General features: G+C 45.1%; 1 protein-coding gene across 1 annotated transcript in view; it reads left to right on the top strand.

Moving 5' to 3' along the window:
* The window catches only part of PPT2 (palmitoyl-protein thioesterase 2), an 86,447-nt gene that overhangs the window by 49,030 nt on the left and 14,113 nt on the right, over positions 1 to 23,304 (top strand). The window contains exons 4-7 of the mRNA XM_086924591.1: positions 10,379 to 10,474; positions 14,126 to 14,233; positions 15,030 to 15,113; positions 22,391 to 22,475. Of these exons, the coding sequence (XP_086780717.1) occupies positions 10,379 to 10,474; positions 14,126 to 14,233; positions 15,030 to 15,113; positions 22,391 to 22,475 (373 nt within the window). The remainder of the gene's footprint in view (positions 1 to 10,378; positions 10,475 to 14,125; positions 14,234 to 15,029; positions 15,114 to 22,390; positions 22,476 to 23,304) is intronic.

Raw genomic sequence — 23,304 nt, 5'->3', positions numbered from 1 at the left:
AAATGAATACCAATAAATAAATTTACATATTTAATAAATTATAATTAAATTACTTCCCACCCTATTCCCCTATAAACCCACAACCCGCTACAGAATTAAATTACGCAAAAATTAAAAAAACTAAATTCAATAATTAATATTAATTATAACATAAATACGCACTTTTCACACATATAATAACATAAAAAACACTATAAAAAAATCCATATTATTCAAAATTCGATAATTTTAACAAACTATATTATATACTTTGATATTTTAACTTTCTATATTTTTAACATTCAATATTACATTACTTACCTTAAAAACGATATTTTTGATGTCTATATTCTGTCCATTCGATATTTTGTCCATTCTATATTTTAAACTCGATATTATGTCCATTTGATATTTTTTACTCGATATTTTGACTGTTTACCAGTCCGGCGTGATAAAATCATAACCTGGGCTATTAGATTATGATTCTGCATAGGGAGCACCTTATTCAGCATCCATAGTTAGATAGAAAGCTGAGACCGTATTCATTTGCTGGTTCAAATTTAGCTTGTTTTCAAAAGCAAAACCTACATTTTTTGCAACTAGCACCTCAGCTATGGTTTTCCTAGCCACCAATGAGTGGGTAATGGATAGGGGACCAATACATGTACATTCAGTTTTGTCACCATTCAATTTTAGTGCGTTGGTGCACATCCACTGGTTACTACCTCCGTACTGTCATGGAAGTTAGTGGTCACTGCTCCATGACCCATTTAAATATCTTCCCGAAGTACCTGGTCAATGGGACATCTGCCAGGCTCTGGATGCCCTGACCACAGTCTGGAACCCTACCTCTTGTGCTGGTACGCACTCCACCTCTTTTGCTCGCTTACATTGTTTGTCTTTATTCCTCTCTCATCTTCTCGTATCCTTCCTATTCTGCATCTCTGTTTTGAAAATTCAACTCTCATTTCAGTCCTCTGCTCAAAGGAATTCTCAATTTGGAATCTGTACAATTTGTTGTTCTCCTGGCAGACTGCGGTAGACCCACCATTGCTGTTTGTTTTAGTTTTTGTACAGTAAAAGTATCCATAACCGATACAATATCACATAGTCCTAACAATGAAAATCAGAAATAAAAGATTTCTTGTTTTTGGCCTTTTGCATCCCCTCCGGGATGGGATACTCTATCTACAGCAGACCTAGGTGGATAGCGGCACGCCCTTAAAAATACTACTTGCTGGCAGTCAAGGAATGCACGAGTCCGTGTGGGCATATATCGCCAGGGGTGAGGTGCCTACATCCCCTTATATACATAAGCGTGTGTCTAAACACAAGTGCAGACCTGCCATGTGGGGCTGTACTCCACACTTTCATATGCACATATCAGGGCTCTGACAGCAGACCAGGTGCACTGGTGTTGCTTGCGCTCATCGTACAATGTGTGAATCTGTAACAGATTCATGCTAAAAGCGAAATGTTTCTTACCTGCAATAATAGTTTTGCAGATTGACACCTTTCATAGATTCACTTGTAGCCCACGCATTGACACGTTTTGAGCCGACTTCACACTATAAAAGTAACTGGAAATTGTGGGACTGTACTCCGTGTACTAGATAAACACTAACTTAAGGTGGACTGGGGTCTTGTTTGATTTAGCTGTCCAGACCACCACTGGATGCAGGTAATGCACAGCGTTTGACTCCATGGCAGCCATCACAAAACAGTGCACTATGTTTGAAAAAAGGTGCATGAGTTTCCCCTTAAGTGTAATAAGGACCAGTTGGTAGCACAATTATTCTTTAAGTAGGGGCACTGTGGTATTGTTACTAATGGTGTTGTTTATTATGGCTTGTTCCTGTTGGTCACCTGTTATGCAGAGTCGGTATATTACATAAAGAATTCGGGTTCTCAAAGAGAAACGGTGAAGGCATTTGGATTAAAAATTTGCTAACATTCGGGCCAAGAATTTTCAATTCTATTAAGGACAGGGGGCGAGGATTATGCTTTCTCTGTTTCTTTACTGAAGAGACAGCAGCCAATCGGTACACAGTAAAGAAGAAACTACAATACCCACGAATGGCTTACCGCAGCGACTAACATCTATGCTCCTCCTACTCGTCTTTGCAGCTCTAGGAGCCCGGATGCACATAAATGGTTTACATCTGAGCTAAAAAAAACTGAAATTGGAAGTGAGGCAAAAGGAAAGAACATGGCGCTCTCAGTATTGCCCTTTAGCCAGTGCCACATACTGTTTAGCCAGGAAGACTTACCAAAAAACTCTACAAAACCATAAAACTACCTATTACTCATCCAAAATCCTAAACGCCACCAATAAGTCAAAAGAAATTTTCAGGATAGTAAACGATCTTTGCAACAACGATAGAACTTCCCCTCCGGTAGTCCCCACACAAGCGTTATGCAATTCCCTGAATGACTTTTTCCGCGATAAGATCTTACTGATTAAACAGAACATCTCCACACTTCCAGTTTGCGCCCCAGTGGATGACATCTATTTTAATCCTTCAACTTTACATTCTTTCCCCCTTATTGATTTGAAAACTTTTTTGGGACTACTGTCTAGAATCAAATCAGGCTCCCCTATGGATGTCTGCCCCCCCCAAATCATGAAAGAAATTGGTCGAGCCATGCCCAATAGCATGATACCCCTGCTCAACGACTCTCTTACTTCAGGGATAGTGCCTAGCAGTTTCAAGCAGGCCTTACTAATTCCCCTCACCAAGAAACCTGGTATTGACCCGCTGGACCTCACGAACTACCGGCCTATATCATTGCTGCCCTTCCTATCCAAAATGCTGGAGGCGCATGTCACCAACTGCCTCTCTAACTTCGTGGAGGAATCAGACTATCTCCAACCCAACCAAGCAGGATTTCGGCCGGGTCACTCGACTGAGGCAGTAATATTGGCCGTTCAGAACACCTTGAGGTCCAACGCTGATAAAAACCTTCATCAAGCCCTGGTACTTCTCGACTTGTCCGCCGCATTCGACACGGTTGACTATTCTATCCTGGTCAATCGTGTCGAACAGGCGGGCCTTAGAGACTCTGCCCTAGCCTGGTTGAAATCGTTCATTTCTGAACGTACTCAGTCTGTCCGCTTAGGCTCCTTTTCCGCTGCCAAAATCAAGTCTTTCTGCGGGGTGCCCCAAGGCTCTTCGTTATCTCCCCTATTGTTTAACTTGTACATGCGGCCCCTTCTTTTCGCCCTGAGAAAGCACAAAGTCACTGCATATAATTATGCAGATGACTTGCAGCTAGTTTTCGTTCTTAACTCCCCAAATGCCGTGGAGGACTTCCAAGCCACTATGACTTTAATCCAGAGTTGGATGTCCTCAAATCACCTTAAGCTAAACCCAGGGAAAACTGAGTTGATCCTGCCCGGCAAGAGCGAAATTAGTTGGAGCCCTAACTTCTGGCCTGCTGATATGGGTCTTCCCCCCCAAGAAATCTTCGACGGTAAAAAGCCTGGGGATAACCATCAATGAGGACCTCTCGCTGAAATCCCAAATTGGAACCGTGGTTTCCTCCGGATTCTACCAATTGAGGAAAATTAGGAAAATCGCCCACTTCCTCACTCCTTCCGCCTTAATTCAGGTGGTCATGGCCCTAGTCCTCTCCCACATCGACTTCTCAAACAGTCTATACCTTGGCCTACCTGTAGGACAACTTAGAAGACTGCAGTACTTACAGAATCAGGCCGCCAGGCTGATCTGCAATGTACCCAAATGGGAATCGATCAAATCAGGCTTAGAGACCCTGCACTGGCTACCCGTGGCTCAAAGAGCCGAATTCAAAGCAGGGTGCATCATCTTTAAGGCTTTGCAAGGCAAGGGACCTTTATTCATCAGGCAGCTGATCGGAAGATATGTTCCCTCACGTAACCTGAGATCAGCCCACAAAGACCTACTTGAAGTACCTCGCTTCAAGAAAAAACGACAAGGTGGCAGCAGCTTCCACTTCTTGGCAGCTACCCTATGGAACTCTCTGCCACTAGCCCTCCGACAGAGTAAGGACCTCCTTGCCTTCAGAAAGGCCTTTAAGACCCACCTCTTCACACAGGCTTACTTGAAATAAAGATTCCTGCAGACTCCCCCCTTGTTATGTTTTTTATCTTCTTTCAGCGCCAAGAAGCCTTCGGGCGTATGCGCGCTTTATACATTTTTAATAACATAACATAACATAACATGAGTACACCAACAGTATAAATAGGGTCACAAAGGTCATAACTTCCTCTTTCTTTGTCTGTAACAGTTAATAATGAAAATCAAAATCGTAGAAGAAAAAAACCAAGGATCCATGAAGAACATCTGGCCGCAGGTCATCCACAGGTCAGGTAGACAGGCAAATCCGAGGACCAGAGGGATGAACCAAAGCTGTAACCGGAGACGCCGGATCCAATGTTCATTTGAGGTTGGAACCTGAAATAGCAAAACATAGTCGTAATACCTACACCCACAACTCAATGAATGAAATAACCATGAGAGGGCGGGATACATTGCAGAAAAACATTGCATAATAAAGTCAGAACAACAAGTTATATCATAACTGTACAGAATAATGCAATATCAATCAGAATAACAAGGGTGGGATAATCCTCGCCTCCTGTCCTTAATAGAATTGAAAATTCTTGGCACGAATGTTAGCAAATTTTTAATTCTATGGCAGGACAGAGGCTCCGATTATGCTTGTTTAAAGCTTAGCCACCACGACAGATGCAACATCAACAATTGGTTTAAAGTAAAACGTCTTGAACACAGATTCAGAAGACCAATCTGCAGTCCTCATGATGTCATGAAGACTGGCACCCATAGAAAAAGCCGTCGAAGCCATAGCTCCTCTTGCGAAATGAGCACCAAACAAGGAAGTATCAATGCCCGCTTCCTGCATGAGCCAACGTAACCAACGCGCTAGCGTAGCTGAAGTAACTGGCTTGAAAGGCTTTTGCAAAGCAATAAGAAGCTGACCCTGCAAATCATGTTGAAAAGATGCAGTGCTTACCTCGTAATCCTTGATACACTGGACTACACACAATTGAGGGTTGTGAGGAAAAGAAGGATAAGAAACGTAGGAAGTATTACATTTTGTCCTTTCAGAAATAACAAAGGTGACACCCTCAGGGGAGAACGTGCGACCGGCGAGGTCCAAAGCCCGCACATCAGAAACCCGTTTGCAGGATATCAAACACAAAAGCATAGTCAGCTTGGCTGAAAGTTGTTTACTGGTCAAGAGAGGATTGGAAGGCCAAGAAGAAAGAAAAGGCAGAACAACAGACCCATCCCACAAAGCAGAGTATTTGGGGCAAGGAGGTTTAACCATTCTTATGCCTTTCATCAATTTAGAAATCAAGGGATGTTCTCCTGAAATGGCAGAACGAAAGTTATTCACTGTTCTGAAAGCCAGAGCAGAAGATGCCACAGAAGCCAAGAAATTGCTAATTAAAGCGTGATCCGCTGAAACGGGATCCACCGACCGTTGTGAGCACCAATCACACCAGCGTTTCCAACTTGACGCATAACGCTTGCGTGTGTTGGGGGCCCAAGCTTCATTGATAAATCGGTTAGCGTCTCCTAATAATCCAGGGACTTGCCAGTGTCCCCCGAAATCCTCCATGCCACCAGCAGGAGCTGACCCGACAACACCTGGGGATGAGGCTCGAGAAGAGAATCTAAAAGCAGGTTCCACTTGTGTGGAAGAATGAGCGGCGTCGAGCAGCTCATCTCCAGAAGAACTGGAAACCACGCCTGGGCCCTCCAGAGAGGGGTGATCAGAATGAGTTCCGAAGAGAACTGACGCGCCCGGCCAGAACCCGGGGAATCGTAATGAAAGGAGGAAACGCATAGCACAGGAGAGGAGGCCAAGGCTGGAGAAACGCGTCCGTAGCCAGGGCCTCTGGATCCGGACGCCAGCTGAAGAAATGGGGAAGTTGGGCGTTGAGACAGGAGGCAAACAGGTCCAGCTGACAAGACCCCCAAATGTAAGTCAACCTCCGAAAGACCCGAGGATGAAGCCTCCAATCGCTGAAGTCGCGTAGATGGCGAGAATTCCAGTCCGCAATCTGATTGCAGGAACCCGGCAGATATTCTGCAATAACTGTGATCATGCGTTGCAGACACAGGTGCCAAAAGTCCTTTGCAATCTCTGACAGAAGATGGGATTTTGTACCCCCCAGTTTGTTCACATAACGAACTGCCGAGACCTTGTCCATCCTGAGAAGAATGCAGCAATTCGTCTGTTGAGGGGACAGACACCGAATTGCGAAAGAACCTGCCAGAAGTTCCAGGCAATTGATGTGCAAGGACAGTTCCTCTGGTGACCAGCGCCCCCCACCCCCCCACCCGTCGTCACCGAACCGCACCGGGCCCCCCAACCCCGGAGGCTGGCATCGGACTCGATCACAACATCGGGAGTCTTCCCGAACAGCGCCCGGCCGTTCCATGTCTCCATGTGGTCCAGCCACCACAACATCTCAGTTCGGGCATCCTGTGAAAGGGAACATGATCGAAATAACGCAGAACCTTCTGAAGATGTCTGATCTTGAGACGCTGAAGCGCTCGATAATGCAGTGGCCCCGGAAAGATCGCTTGGATCGAAGAGGACAGAAGGCCTACAATGCGAGCCACGGAGCGCAAGGAACCAGTCTGTTTGGCCAGAAGCAGTCGCAAGTCCCTCTTGATGGACCTGATCTTCTGCCCGGGCAGAAGAAGTTGGCAGGAGACAGAGTCGATCCGAAAGCCCAGGAAATCCATCAATTGAGATGGAGAAAAATCGGATTTCAGAGGATTCACCAGGAAACCCAACGACTGTAAAAGATCTATGGACCATTGTAAATGAGTACGAAGAAGGAGCGGACACTATCAGACGAACCCCGCGAGACCTCAGAGATTCCATCACAGGACGAAGAAGCTTTGTGAAACACCACGGAGCTGAAGAAAGGCCGAAAGGAAGGACCTTGTACTCGTACCAACTCCCGAGCCATTGAAATTGAAGATAACGGCGATGAGGGGCATAAATTGGCAACGAGAGATAGGCATCCTTGAGATCTAGACGAACCATCCAGTCGCCCTCCTGAAGTAGGTCTCGTAGAAGATGGATGCCCTCCATCTTGAAATGACGATATACCACACCGCTGTTGAAGTCCTTTAAATTGAGGACCAAACGAGACCCACCCCCTTTTTTCTCGACGAGAAAAACATTGCTGACGAAGCCGCGGGGATGAGGAGTCGTGGACACGATTGCTCCCTTTGTCAGAAGGGAAGCGATCTCTGCGGAGATAGCCCTTTGATCTTGTTGGGAAAAAACAAGAGGCTGAGGCCGAAGATGCTGGTGAGGGCGAGTGTAAACCTCTATCTTGTACCCCTGTACCATCTCCAGCACCCAGGCATCGTTCGAGAACAAACGCCAATTGTGGAGAAAAGATTGCACTCTGCCCCCCAACACCACATTGGAAGCGAGAATCAAGCTCACCTGAGGCGGAATCCTGTCGTCCTCCTTGGTTTCCGTAGGTACCTCTGCCCTTCTTGGAGGGGTAGAAACTTGACTTGTTGCCGGAGTAAGTTTGATTTCCTCTCTGGGACTTGTTGCCTCGCTGCGAGGCTTGATCCGCGCCACGGCGGGACGAACGTCCCCTTCGTCCGGCCCTGACAAAAAGTGGGCGAAAGGCTCTATGGAGATTGGCCTGGGCTTTATCCAATCCACTGAAGGAGGACACAAACTTAGTCAACTCCTTAAGAAAAGGAGCCCCGAAAAGCAAACCCTGTGCCTGGGAACCTGATTCTGAAGATGCCAAATCAGTAAGCCTGGGGTCCAACTTCATCATAATAGAACGACGACGTTCGGAAGACAAAGCGCAGTTCGCATTCCCCAGGATGCAAACTGCTCGTTGGGACCACCCCACCAGTTCGTCGGGATCAATCATAGCTCCAGACTCTTTGGCTCGGTAAGCCATATCGAGAATCTTCGTGAGAGGCCCCAACATATCCAAAAGCTTATCCTGACATGAGCGCCAAGAGCGATCCAAACCTTTAGTGGGATCCTTTGAATATTTCTTCATATAGGTGATCATGGTCGGATCCACCTCAGGAGTGACTGCAAGTTTATTGGAAAGATCAGGGCGAGGGCACTCAGAGCGCAAACGCGCCCGCACATCCTTCTCAAAAGGGGTGCGAATATGGTCTTGGACGTATTGTGCCACTTCAGGATAGGGCAGCCATGAGGATGAATTTGGATGTATAATATCCGAGGGGTCAAATGTCAGTACTTGTGGCGTGGAAGGAGCATCCACGAAATGTTCTTTTCTAGCCTTCTTGGAAGGAGGCGCCCTCGCAGGTTCTGAGGAAGAAGCGGATGAAGATGATCCGTTGTCCGAATCAGATGAAGGGGTAGCACGAGCAGGAGCAGGACGTTTTTTAGCTGCAGGTTTAGAAGACAAGGTCTTCACCAGCTTCGCAAAGTCAGAGTGATGGGGGTTATTGGGCGACTTCTTACTGCGCCCAGAGGAAGGAGGCAACCAACCTTGTTGAGCAGCATACTCCGATAAATGCCGCTTCAAAGGCGCAATTGCCTGGAATAATGCCTGACCCATGAAGTCATCCATAAATGCAGAGGGTTCCTCATCATAATTGTCATACATTTCTTCATCATAATAGTCAGCCATGGCGACAGAGTCTGTTTAGCTGTGCCCACAGGAAGAAATTCAAAATATCACAAAATATTTTAAATGGCCAAAGCCGAATTTGGGGGAGTGGTACCCCTAATGCAAGCCAATAATACAGGAAAAACCTGGCAAGCAAGAGAAAAATAAATGTGGAGGGAGGGCTTGCACTGAAAACGAAGCTTAAGCCACTCTTGGCAGAGCCTATGCAACAATTTATACAACCCCTTAAATATTTGCTTAAAATGGGTATAATGGAGCTCAAGCGGCAGGCAATGACAGGGCACGTCGTGTCAAATGTCTCAAATTCCTCCGTGTGAGGCGAGCGCTCAGGAATGCGCAGCGTCACAGAAAAGGAAAACAAACGCTGTCGCGCGAACAGCGACCTGCCGATAGGAGGGACGCGCGACACACGCGCGTCTCTCCAGCCCCTAAACCTCCCGCTACACCAAAACAGTAAAGACGCCGACACAGCGCGTCTGAACAGAGAGGTAACCCACGCTCTCAGAAAACAGCGGCTGGGAAGCCGAACACTCACAAACAAAAGCAGCGGGGAAGTCGAGCACAGCTGAGAAGCGGCAACCGCAAAGCGCATAAATGAAGGAACAACGCGCAAATGCAATAGAAGAAGCGCACAAAGCGGTGAATAAATGCACAACAATAGCGGTAAGGCAAATATAAGTAATAAGGATAAATGCACTTAACTGGCTGAGCAGCAGCAAAGAAAGAGGAAGTTATGACCTCTCTGACCCTATTGATACTGTTGGTGTACTCATGGTATTGTAGTTTCTTCTTTACTGTGTACTGATTGGCTGCTGTCTCTTCAGTAAAGAAATAGAGAAAGCATAATCGGAGCCTCCGTCCTGCCTTAGAATTGTGTCTTCCCTGCTGCTGTAAGCTGTGGCGGAAGCTTCTCCACCTTAATAAAGGAACTTGTCTTCATCACCTGACTGTGCTTTGGATAACCTCTAACTTCTCATAGCGACAAGCAGCCTATGGGCCTACTTTGGGGAAACTTCAACACACTTTTAATTCGTTTTGCTTGCTGTATTTCCACGGATCCAGGCGCTGCATACTTGTACTCTTTCCTTCACATTTTTTACCCCTGAACTCTGTTTGCAAGCATTGCCGCTTCTGTGCAAGGATTTGTATTGCTACTGCTTATTGTTTGAAGCGCTGTTGCATTTCCTCGCATGCCTCCGTCCTCGTGCGCCGCGTGCTGCAGAGCTTTAGAGGTGCGTCCTCTCGGCCTCGTGCCATCACTGCCTTTGCGGCGCTATCTTTATCGCTCACCTATCTCGCGCCGGCCTCCCCGCGCGCGCTTTATTCATCGCGCGGCAGCCTGTTTATCTCTCTGGAGCTCCCGGTCTCGCACTTACCTGGATTGCTGTTGTTTGCACTCCGAGGATCTTTCCTGGAACTTGGCCTGGACTTCAGTCCTCTCTCGGCGTCAGGAGCCTGTCACAAGGCTCCACTGGGTTTTGCTGAAAACTCAATTTCTTGTCATGGAAACAGACGACGGACTGTGATGTTCTAGTAAAGACTCGTAGGTCAAACTCAGCCTTAGTAACACAAATAGGACTATGGTGTTCTAGCATCATTGGAGCACTGTGAGGAGGCTGCTGAGAATGAATTGGTGCCTCTGTCGGTACTCCTTTTACTGCCACTTGTATTTTGTTGTTGTCTTACATTATTTTTTCTCTATCCATTAACCACATTTTTTGTTTGCAGGAGGCCTGATCTGCCGGGGTCTGCTAGAGACTATGCCGGACCATAATGTTGATACCTTCATCTCGTTGTCATCGCCACAGATGGGCCAATATGGGGGTGAGTGCACAATGGCACAATGGGACCATGTCTTTGTTACAGGGTGGGGGAGCTAGATAGTGATGCCACCATGGACCTGCTCTGTGCATATGAGAATCGCCACATGCCCTCGTTGGCCACTGGGAAGCAACAGCGGCAGGGTGCTCATGTGAAAAGGTGATATGAAGCGAGAACCCTGTAAGGGAGTTAGGAGGGGTACGTGATGATGAAGAGTGAGTGTATGAACCCAAGCAATGCTCGTTGGCTGAAGTCTGTTAGAAACACCTGTGGCTTACTGAGGTATAATGCTGGACCGCTCTGGAAGGTCATTATGAGTATCTGCAGGGAAGAATAGCATTACAAGTACAGCTCTATATTAAAATCCTGTTGCTTCTGGGAGGATCTGTGCTGCCACCACTTTCAAGATATTCTATCACAATACAACGACATGCCCCACTACAGTTCAGCGCAGCCCAGTCGTGCTTCATTGGTTTCTTGTTACAAACTCAGTGTTGGACTTCAGGAACTGACAATTGAGGGACATCTTGTTTACAAACTTTATGTCGACTCTAAAGTGAAAATGAGGTTCAATTCGTTCATACTGGACAAAGAGAACGAGAGGGTAGGAGCCTGAACAGAGATGTCACAGTCTCCGTCTTACACACTGCAGAATGTTACAACCTTAAGCAAAAGACTCCCCAAAAGCTGTTAGCATCGTCCTAGTTAATAGTGGATGAACGGTCTGCTACAACAAGAAGTGGATCACAGGTGTGATAGTATGCCGGATGACGAACACAGGGATCAATCAATCAATCATTGACACTTATAAAGCGCGCTACATACCCGTAGGGTCTCAAGGCGCTGGGGGGGGGGGGGGGGGGTGCCGCTACTGCTCGAACAGCCAGGTCTTCAGCTTCTTCCTGAAGGAGAGGTGGTCTTGGGTCAGGCGCAGGTCGGTCGGGAGGGAGTTCCAGGTCTTGGCGGCTAGGTAGGAGAAGGACCTTCCTCCTGTAGTCGCTCTTCGGATGCGGGGGACGGCGGCGAGGGCGTGGTTGGCTGATCGGAGGTGGCGTTTGGGAGCGTAGAAATTGACTCGGCTGTTGAGGTAGCTCGGGCCTTGGTCGTGTAGGGCTTTGTGTGCGTGGGTGAGGAGGCGGAAGGTGATTCTTTTGTTGACGGGGAGCCAGTGAAGGTCTTTCAGATGTCCGGAGATGTGACTGGTTCGTGGGATGTCGAGGATGAGTCTGGCTGAGGCGTTCTGGATCCGCTGGAGTCTCTTCTGGAGCTTGGCGGTGGTACCGGCGTAGAGGGCGTTGCCGTAGTCCAGTCGGCTGGTGACGAGGGCCTGGGTGACGGTCTTCCTGGTCTCGGTGGGGATCCACCAGAAGATCTTCCGTAGCATGCGTAGGATGTTGAAGCACGCCGAGGAGACGTTGTTGACTTGCCTGGTCATGGAGAGGGAGGAGTCTTTAATGATCTTTAATGCTAATCTAGCTTGTCGCTGATATCCAGATGAGAGACTTCCATGATGGTGATAAGATCTCTGTATTTGAATTTACACAGGAGCCTTGATGCTACATTTTGAAATAGCTGAAGGATGCTAAAGAGATACAGATGTAGTCCTCGGCACAGCCAGCTAAGACCTCACCCACGCCATTAAAGCTTGTGTAGAGCTTGGGGCTCTGTAGTTAAAGAATGATGCAACTTGTGGGGCTGCTGGAAAGCTGGTCAGCAAGACATATGTAATGAGAGCAAAGGTGCAATGACAGTGAATCTCTCTAGGATTCCTAGACAGTTTATTTGTTCTCACTTCAGTCCAGGCAGTCAGCACACCTGGAGTTGAAACGGGTGTAGCCTGAAGAATATCCTCTAGGTGCGTAGCTTGCTTTGGAGAGTAAAAAGTTCTGTGCTGAACCCCGAGGACCTGGAATGTAGGGGATGAAAAACAGTTAGAAAGCACACAGTCTAGTGCAGGACCTGGGCAGGGTTCCTGTCTCCTTGTGTCTGTTTAATAAAGTAGTTGACCGTGTCGAAGGCCATCGCTAGATCCAGTAGGAAGAGGGCTGAGGCACCCCTGAGGTGCACCTCTAGTCGGAGATCATCTAGCAAAGATAGGACTACTTGTGTGATAGGTTTAATGTAGGGATGTTGTTCAATTCCACCAGCCCCATCCCAGCAGAAAGGAAGAGGCAGCAAGGCATGGTCAGTGGCACTCTACAGATGCTTTGCGTCTCTTTTGTGACAGGGATGATGACCCCACTTCTGATGCAGCAGTAGGCTTGTGGTTGAGGCCTGACTATGCCATCATGATCAGTCTGGTCATTTACCTACAGCAAATGCCACATGCAGAATTAACTTGGATAGAGACATTGGATTCCATGAAAAAGACTGTGTGTTGAAGAGATCGATTTGGCAAGAAAGGATGGCATCGTTTCACAGCTGCAGATCTACGCTATGAAGGATGTCCGTGCAGAAGAACCAACTACTTCATTCTTCACCTGTCGCACACAAGTCTTGTTAGATTATGTGCTCTCTGTCACTCTCATTACGAGAAGACACCACCTCCATTAAGAAGAGCCAATTACTGCAGGTTTCTATTTCTGTAGGGTACTAAGTTTCTTACAGGAGACCGCCCTTTTATGTGGGGTGTTGGTTGGTAAATGGAAAACACTAGCCCCTGAGACAGTCCATTTGGGAGTAGGACTTTGTTGTTTGAAGCTGGGAAGGCCCCCCTGCCATGCAATGCCAAGCATTGACCTTCACTTCCAACCTTGGCTGCTAACAGGTACTTTGGCTTAGCGTGTATGTTCCTGTGTTGTTCACTTGAAGAACTGAGGGATGGGTCTTTAAACAGAGTTGCTGAACCCTGCTACAAAACCGGTTGACATGCACCAATCCTTGTAGCAACATATGCATTAAAGTAGGCATTTACGAGTCCTTAATTGCGGTTATTAAGGAATCGCGAATAGGGACTCTCAAAAGCCTGTGCATGTAGAAATCACTATTAAAATAGCGATTTCTAAACATTCCTTAATTGCGACTCACAAATTGTGAGTCGCAATTAAGGAATGGCTTCCCCTTCATTCCTATGGGCCTACAGGCCCATAGGAATGAATGAGAAATTGCTTGCGCAATTTGCGAGTACTAATAGGTACTCGAAAATTGCGCATGCAATTTCAAGGGTGCAAAGGTGTCAAAATGACACCCTGTTGCACCCCTGAAATGGTGATGTGCACCTACGATGCGCACACACATGCCCCAAGGGCATGTGTGTGTCGCCTGAAACCTTGAAAAATGCACTTAGTTGCGTTTTTCAAGGTTTTTGCAAAATACAGACCAGAGTAATTTCTCTGTATTTTTCGGCCCCAAATAGCGAATTTTCCTATTTCTAAGGGGTACATGCATTGCATTTAAGGAATCGCAAATTGCGATTCCTTAAATGCAATCGAAATTTAAGAAATTGCAATAAATTGCGATTTCTGAAATTGCAAATGGCTGACACTTTAATGCATTGCAATAGGCCTTTTTGTGGGTGCAAACAGCCGATGTTTGCGAATCGCACCGCTTGTGCCTGCAAAAACCGTTGATGCATGTGCCTGATAGTCTGTAGTTCTCATTGTAAAAGTAGTGCAGTGTACCTGTCCTCTAGTTAATCTCTTTCTGTCTTTGTAGACACTGATTACCTGCGGTACCTCTTCCCACAATATGTCAAGTCCAATCTGTATCGCTTCTGCTACAAGCAGCTTGGGCAGACGTTCTCCATCTGCAACTACTGGAACGGTAAGTGCTCCAAAGTAGTAATGTGTTGTGGAGTAGAGGAGATTGCCTTCTGATGGCATAGAGGTGGGTAGTGGATCCTTGTGTTTTGCTGTGTTTTCTACGAGGAAGAACTCTTACAATCACTACATCTTGTTATTTGGAACTAAATAATACCTTCTGCACACTTATCCATTTTAAATTTCACTATCTCTGATTTGTTTTTTCTTTGTTAATGCCTCTCCACCCATGTAGACCCATTATTGGGCATTTAATATTTCCAGTTTCCTTCCATTGCTTTTCAACCAAAATTGCCTATTAAGTACTTTAGGAAGAGTTTTTATGGAGAGATTTAATATTTCAGAGGTCCAATGTTAGTGAAGGGTTGCTTCCTCCCTATGGATGGATCGAAGCACCCATGGCTTCCTTCATCCACGATGGCTACCATAATAGTGGTGTCATTTTGCTTGAGTTCAGAGCTGACTGTTTTCCTAACGTGTGACTGCTGAATTCTTTCCTACGTTAAGAACACTGGCACATTTGCAACAGCAAATGCAACTACTGCCCTGTTGGGTCTGAAGTCTGAACCGGTTGCCTTGTTCTGCATAAGAATTGAATATACTGTGGTACCGCTGTCCTGCATAGCATTTGCTGTCTCTGCTACTCTACCTCCCGTGAGGAGTTACTTTGGTCAGCTTCCTGAGGTGCCTCTGTAGCTCTTTGTGACCATTCTTGATTTCCATTGTTTGCACCTTGCTTTCTTACTTCTAGTACGATCTCAAGGAATTTACATTTATTTTGGTTTTTGTATTATTTCCAGACCCTCATCACCGCGACCTCTACTTGAACAGCAGTGATTACCTCGCCCTGCTGAACTCGGAGAGACGGTGTCCCAACGCCACCAGTAAGATCTCTGAGCCAGAGCGGCACTTCTTGGGGGATGGGAGAAGGGAAAAGAAATTCTATTGTATTGTATCGGTTATTTATATAGCGCACTGTGACCAGAATTTTGTCAAACTCCTCTATAAGAGCAGAAATAGTGAAAAGAAGATATTGCTGCGGAAAACTAGTCATCGCAATGATTAGTGAGGGAAGAGCCAAGTTTTCAGGGCCTTCTAAACTTAAGCAGGTCAGTTTGGGATCTTATTTGGGGTGGTAACTTGTTCCATAGCTGCACCGCTTTAACAGTGAAGGCGCATACTCCTTGCCACACTTTGCTGTATGTCTGTTCTTGGACAAAATTGAGTGTTGTTGAAAAAAGTGACCTACCGGGAATATATTTCCTCAATCTGGCCTGTAAAGGCTCTGGTCCTTTGTTATTCAATGCCTTAAATAACAATACAGAGTGATTTAAAAATAATCCTCTGTTTAATTGGTAGCCAGTGGAGATCTCAAAGAGCACCAGAGGCAGAAGAATTCCGGTGTCTGTTTAGAGTTAATTTGACTATGACTATTTGAATGTGTTCCAATTTCTTTAATAATAAGAAAGACGGAGGGCACTGCAATAATCCAATTTAATGAGTATTACTCCTCTGGAAATCCGGGATCTTGCTTGGACAGATAACATTGGACACAATTTCCTGAGACCCCGGATCAAGGCAAAACAAACCCCAGCTACTCCATTCACGTTCTTTTCGAGTGAGAGGTCCTCATCCAGCACTACTCCCAGATTCCAGACTGTCCTTGAATTGCCAAGGGGCTCTCTGTAGACAGAGGCCAGAGATTGGAGGGTACAGATCCTGGGATTTCACTAGGGGGGGCAGAAGAGGAGCTCAGTTGTACCTCCATTTAGCTTTAGGGAGTTTACATTCATCCAATTGGATATGTCTAATATGCAAACCTAAAAATTACGGATTAAGTTCATCTGATTAGTGTTAAGTTAAAGAATCAATTGAATATCATCTGCATTATTGATAACCTTGATGTTGTAGGATTTGATAAGGGAGATTAGTGGTTTGATGCAGAAGCTAAACAGAATTGGACTAAGGGAGGATCCCTGAGGACCGCCATTTTGAATTGTTCTGAATTTAAAGCAGAACAGGGGCATGCCTACAGCCTGACGGAGATCATGTAGATATTTAGCCACTTTGACACAGGCCACGGAGGATAGTCTAGTCAGTAGGGTGTGGTCGTTCACTGTGTCGAAAGCTGCCGACAGATCGAGGAGGACCAATACCACTAAGTGCCCACTGTCTTTCATCCTACGCATTTCGTCAGTAGCACAGACCAATGCGGTCTCAGTTCCATGGCAGGGTCAGAAGTCAAATTGCTCTTCCTATAGCCATGAGTTGTCCTCCAAGTATTGGGAGAACATTTTGCTGACATGTTGTTCTAATATTTTTAGTGGAAAAGGGAGAAGGGAAATTGGTCTATAGTTGGACAGGATTGTAGGGTCCACTGAAGCTTTCTTTAATAGTGGCTTAGCTATAGCTTTTCCCAACATTTTAGCACCACACTAGTTTCCAGAGATTAATTACACTTCGTCTTTCTATCTTCTCCATTGTTTTGGGGGAAATTGGTCATGAGGAGCTCCCGACTTGATAGATCTAAACAGTGAGTTGAATACATCTATAGAGATAAGATCAAAACTGCTTAGATTTGCTGTAAGGGGGTCGGATACATGTAATGAGTCATTGCCAACGATGGGAGGCTCAAATATATCACTGTTAGAGAAAGTGCCATGCCTGGGTAAGGCGTTTTTGTTGGAGGTTAACATTAATATAATCTAAAATCAACTTAATTTTTTTTTAAAAGAAGTCTGATAATTTGTCACATAGTTGCTGTGAAGATATAATCTCTTGCCTGAGATGTGGAGGGTTTGTGAGATCGCAAAATATTTCAAAAATCTTTTTGGCTTTATTAGAGGCAGCCGAGATTAACTCACAGTAATAGTCCGCTTTTGCTTTCTTGACTTTATTTTTGTATTCATTTAAAGATATCATTAAACGGATCTTGTCTTCACTTAGGTAATGGCCGCGCCATTTCCTTTCAAGTGGCCTACAGATTAATTTAGTCTCCTTCAAGGTTGTATTGTACCAAGGGTGAACGCGCCTGTGCAAGGTTTTTGGGTCATAAAGGGTAGCTGTTCATCTAGTACTTTTAAAATCTCACACTCAAACATTTGGCAGTTTTTTTCTATAGAGTCTGAAGGGTTAAAGTTTGATTGACTGAAACCAAGCCCTGATTGAAGCACAAAGTTTGTACCGGGCACTAGTTTTAGGTGTATGCCAAGTGGTATTCTTATGAGACCCCACCTTGCCCCCATGTAAGTGAAAAGTAATAAGTGAGTGATCAGTCCGGCACAGAGGAGTGAATTCGACGACAATTATCAAACCTTCTGGGGAGAATAGGAGGTTGAGGGTGTGACCCCCAATATGTGTAGGGCATCGCACCAGCTGCTGGAGACGGAGCACATCAGTTCCTTATATGCCGGGGATAGGTCCCCTTCTTCCCAGAGGTTGAAGTCTCCAAACAGAAAAGGGTTGGCATGCGTCAGCGTCATGTTAGTTATAGTGTCCAAGAAAGGAGACAGGGAAGAGCGGTCTATGACATAGGATCCCAGCAGCCACATTCCCCATATGCCCTTTCAACTGGAACCCGAGAATTTCAATTTCATCTACTTCCATCTAGAGGAAGGCAGAGAAATTCCAGATACTCCAGTGAATAATGTGATTGGTTTTAGTCACTAACAAAAGGCTACAGAGGGACTCAGACATTTCCCATACAAAAGGGAAGGCTAGTGAATAATAAGGTGTGTTTATGACATTACCTGAAGGCTTCGACCCAGGACCCAGACATTTCACCTACAGGATACCGGCATTTTTTAGTGTGGAACAGAAGGCCTTGCTATCTATAAGAAGCTGTTACGAGTACTCCTCTGATGTGGATGGAAATGGACAACAAGTTTTGAAATCCATGCTTGTGGCTGCATTGTAAAATGTGTTTTTCACTTATTGAATCCGCCAAATGTGGTGGGCTTTTCTAGAGCAACAATTGGTTTTGATCTAGGACAAGTGCCCAGACCATAGAGCAGACCATCTTGTGTAAAGCTACATCCGTTTCAAATTCTTGTGCCACAATTAAAAAAGGTCCCCTGTCCTGCTTCCTGGTGCAAGGTCCATGGTATGCGAAATACCTAACAGAAAAACATTTTGAAGCATTTCTTCAGGTTTCTTTTTTAAATACTTTTAACCTTTGCCCCCAGTTGGTTCCTGTGCATCCCCTTTGTTAACCACTCCCTGAACCACTTCTTTCGCTCCCTGAACTCTCTTGCATCCTCAATTCACTCAAGTCCACCATCTAAAAAAACGAGGTTCTACCATCATCTGTCTTCCAGTCTCTTCAAGCAGTTGCTCTTGTACACTTCCCCAACTTTGTCCAAGCCTCCCTCTGGCAAGCAAAAATGCAGGATGCCATCAAAACAGGACAGATCTTCCCTTACTGAAGTAATCAACCCTGGACCTAGATCATCTTTAGAGATTCTGGCTCATCACACACCTAACATTCAAAAGCAACAATCCTCGAGATAGAGGATTCAACTAAACTACAGGAATAGGTCAACAAGATTAACTTTCTACAGACCAGGATATAGCTTGGAGATGCTTACAATTCAAGTATTCATTGATTTCCTCCTCTTAAATGATAAAAATGACCCCTGGTCCTGCTTGACCTTTCTATTGCTTTCAAGAAAGTCTACACCAAAAACCTTTATATACCTTGGAAACATACATGTGTTTCTCTGACACGTACCTATAATGGTTTTACCACCTAGCTCTGCAATCACCATTAACTTGTACAAATGGAAATGTCAAGATCCCAGAAACTCCATATCCCCAGGCATCTATCCTCTGCTCTTGTATCTTCAGCCCTGTATGTGGAACCCCTCTGGTTATAGTGACTGACAAAATAATTAAGGGCCATCAATATTTTGAGCACTTGCAACAAATCTCTGGGGCACATGGCATTCAGCGATTGATAAAAAACAAGCCTGAAGCTAACCCAGAAAAACCTGCCTAACAGTCCGCTTGATATAGACTGAATTCTTCCCGGTCACTAAGAGCACCAAATAAACACATATTCAAGCTTTGCTATTCAATATAAACCTGGGTGACTTCACCGCTCCTGACACTCAATGTGAAATAACTCCAATTTACCTGTGACTCAGATCCCTCCTTCAAAAACACATCACCAAGAAAGTTAAGGGAGCTTGAATATGTTGCATCACCTACAAGGCCCTCTAAAACTAAACACTTTTAGGGGTGGCCAAGAAAAAAGCACCACAGACAGAACGCCTAAGCCAGGACATTGCCAGACTGGGGACAATAAAATGTAAGAAGGAAAGGGCAGGAAGGAAGCCAGGATCTGGAACAACATCCCCATCAACAACAGAACTTCTCTAACTCTCTTACAATTCATCTCCTCAAGGAGCAATCCTTCACAATAAGAGCTTCCTACCGGCCTATGGGTAGATGATCTTAAATCCGATTTTGGGATCTCGTCCATTGCAGAGTTCTTTTTTGCTCCCGGCTAGGTACACGCTATACAAGTAGGATTGCGTTGATAGGACCCCAACAACACTGATGTAAGACTGTCTTTGTGTGAGCCAAAGAGTTTATAAACTCTAAATAATAAACTTCATCGTGAGTAGTGTTTGGAGCGAGCAAAATGGCTGACCTGCCGGCGCATAAAGAGGACCACAAGGTCATGCTCCTCATCACTGAAAAGTTTGAGAGAAATACATTTTAAGATACAGAGTTTGATAATGAAAACCCAAAACTGTTCCACAAAAGAACATTCAGTGAGCTAGTTTGATGATAACAAATACTTTAAACTTAAAGAAAAACTATCAAAACCCTTCTCAGTTTTAAATTCTGTTTCCTCAAAAGAATTTTGGAACAGGAAACTAGCCACGTCTTATGACTGGTCCACTCCTTCAGTTTTGACACAAACTGACAAATCATCTATGACGCCAAATTCCTTCGAACTGTAAGTTCGACTAAATTGCCCACCAATTCAGACCCAAGCTCACCAACGACAGAGGAGCAGAAAAACTTGTATCAGAGATTTGACCCTGTAAACTTTGATAATGAACAAGAACATACATTACCATTTCAACAAATGTTGATTTTGGCATCATGCTGATACTAAAAAAAAGACAATGAGCCCATCAAAAAGCTTCCAATAATGAGATGCTCGTCCTTATGCTCAATATACAGCAAATTGTGATTGTGATTTGGGTGTTTAAGCATTAACCCTGATTTTGCTCCATATAATACCCTTATATGAAGGGTTGCAGGTTTTTATGAGTTGAAGACTAAGATAAAGCTACTTTTTTCTGTGTTTGAGTTTGAACTGCAAAGCTGTACATCACTGTGCTCTGCAAGATGTTACACCCTGCAGAAGACTTATTCAGCATTAGGGTTCGTCACGAAGTATTAATCATGGGTCTACAACAGGCCCTCTATCTTTCTTGGAAACTGGAGACGCAAGGTAGATAAGGCAGTGTGAGATTTGGGATCGGCCTGAGCTGGAAAGTACTTCGCTCTGTGGTACTACTGTGTCAATATAATTGTCAACAACTGGATGCTGAGGAGCAGTTCTTCTAAAAGTGACCTGAGTGACATAAAGGTAGGCGGCTACCATAGTGCTGCAAGGCAAGGCTGCTTCTTGCACCCATATCAGAGCACCTTTCGCTGGAGGGCGACCACCAGTAAATGGATGTCACTACTGCTTTAAAGTTCGGATGTTCAGGTTAGAGATGAACATCTCCGTTAATGTCCATAACCTCTTGACAAACTGGTGACTGATGTGCATAGTAAGCTAAAGAAAGAAACTGCCATGGCCAGAGCTAGGTGTGCATGACAACAGGCAGGTGGTCTACTGGAAAAATGCCCATACAGAACACACCGACAAATATCACAAGAGTTGTTCACTCAACAACACTCATTACACGTTGTCACCTTTCAGTTTGCAATGAGAATTTGTTTTTTTTTACAAGACAACAAGTTAGAACTCTTAACACCCTCATGCATGCCACACTGTTACAAGGCCATGTAGTTGGCAAAGGGCTGCCAACTCAGCACCCACCACAAACCATGCCCTCTGTGCCTTGTGTCACTCACCAGCACTCTCCAAAGCTCCAACCAGCATTCGGCTTGAAAGAACTGTGCCTGTCAGAGTCGATTTAATGGCAGCACACCCCGTTCAAGGGTTATAGCTAAGTTGCTTCATTACCAGGCACATCCTACTCAAACTCCCTCATACTTCCCATGTCTAACACTTCATAATCTGTTCACTGAGACAGGAAAAGTGATGGGCACACTATTCTTATCAGTATTTTTCGATGTGGGACACACTATCTCTGACTAGCAGTGTTTCTTCGAAACAAGCGTATGTTCCTCCTTCTGATCACGTTAAGGAACCAAGCCCACAATCTTCTTGTCAAGAGACATCTTCTGGCTCCCCATTTAGAAGAGATGCCAGTTCAAGATTCTCATGCACGCCTACAAATCCCTCTACGACCTAGGACGTGCCTAGATCAACCATCAACTGAACTTCCACCAACCCACTAGACACCTGTGCTCCTCTTCATTCGCCATCGCACACACCTCCCACATCCATTGCAGCCGCAGCGGTAACTGCTTCTACAATGCTTCCAAGACCTGGAATGACCTTCCCTCCAGCTCCGTACATCCCCCTCGCTGGCAGAATTCAGAAAGAGACTCAAGACTGGCTCTTAGTTGAAGACCCAGCACCCAGATACCCCTAAGGATGACAGTGATGCGCTGTACAAATGCTGTTTGAGTCTTATAGGTAGGTACAGAATTTTCTGCTATAGGAAATTAAAACAGCATGAGACTTTACAACTGACAATCAACACAATGATTACAGGTGTAAGTAACATTTTCCTCACAACTTTTTTCTAGCTTAACTTTATTTGTGCTTGGAAAAAGCCTCGTGAATGAGTCCATAGTATTTGACCACCTAAATATTAACATGGGTATATATGTAATAGTGAAGCAGTTAAGAAAGTCTTCTATCAGGAAGTGTTTTGCCATGAAGTGGAAAAAGTTTAATAACCAAGAGCTACAAGCTGCATGCCTATTGTTACAGGTAAGTAACATCTTATCTGTGTTCTGTTCACCTTTTCTGTGGACTTACATGTTTGCTTTCTCTCCACAGTCTGGAAAAAGAACTTCCTGCGCCTCCGGAAGCTAGTTCTGATTGGGGGTCCTGATGATGGTGTTATCACACCCTGGCAGTCCAGGTGAGATTGTGGCGAGTGGTAACAGGGCACTACATTGGAGGGGTGAAGGAAGGCCAGGAAGGTTAGCAAGAACCATGGATGATGATCTGTAACAGTGAGAGAAGTGTTGGATGACTCTGGAGGGTAATGAGGCTGTATGGGATGGAAAAAGGCAGAGAAGGATAATCATCAACAAGGATCTGAGAGAGAGGTATAAGGATACAAATGAAGAAAGAAATGGAGGGTTAAGAGAAAGGGGGGAGGAAAAGGAAGCTGGGGAGATGAAGAAGGGGAGAGTTGCGAATGCATGGTATAAAGGGAAGAGCTATGGAAAAATAACCATATGACCAGAGCAGCAGTGAAGGAAGAAAGAAATAAAGAAAGAAACTCTGGAGTTGGTGGATGAAAGGTTAGGGTAAGACTGGCAGAATATGGTAAAGTTACACTAACAAGTGGCAAGAAGCATTGGTAAAGCCAGTAGGTCTAGCTGATGAGAGCGATTGACTTTATCAATGTTTTTGTAGCCATGTTGTACAGCAGCATGTACCCAAGCTGGGGAATGACCAAATGCCGATCCTTATGTTTGCTGACGATGCGGTCATTTTAGCATGCACAGAACTGTCAGTGCACCACTTTTCTGTAGATCTAGAAAATTAACAGTCGACATACAGTACACAAAGCTCATGATAATGAAATCAAAGGCCAAGTTAAAATCGTCTTTCAGGATCTATGGAAATTCAATAGAATAGGTTAAATTACTTGGGTATCTGGATTGACGATAAGCTTTATTGGGGTGGCCAAGTAACCAAATCCAAAGCGGTTCTCTCCCAACAGGCCGTAGTGGTTCGGA

The sequence above is a fragment of the Lissotriton vulgaris genome, chromosome 5 (genome assembly GCF_964263255.1).
Source record: "Lissotriton vulgaris chromosome 5, aLisVul1.2, whole genome shotgun sequence".
NCBI lineage: Eukaryota > Metazoa > Chordata > Amphibia > Caudata > Salamandridae > Lissotriton > Lissotriton vulgaris.
Note: the sequence above shows the minus strand (reverse complement) of the source record. Positions and strands in the feature narration are given on the sequence as shown.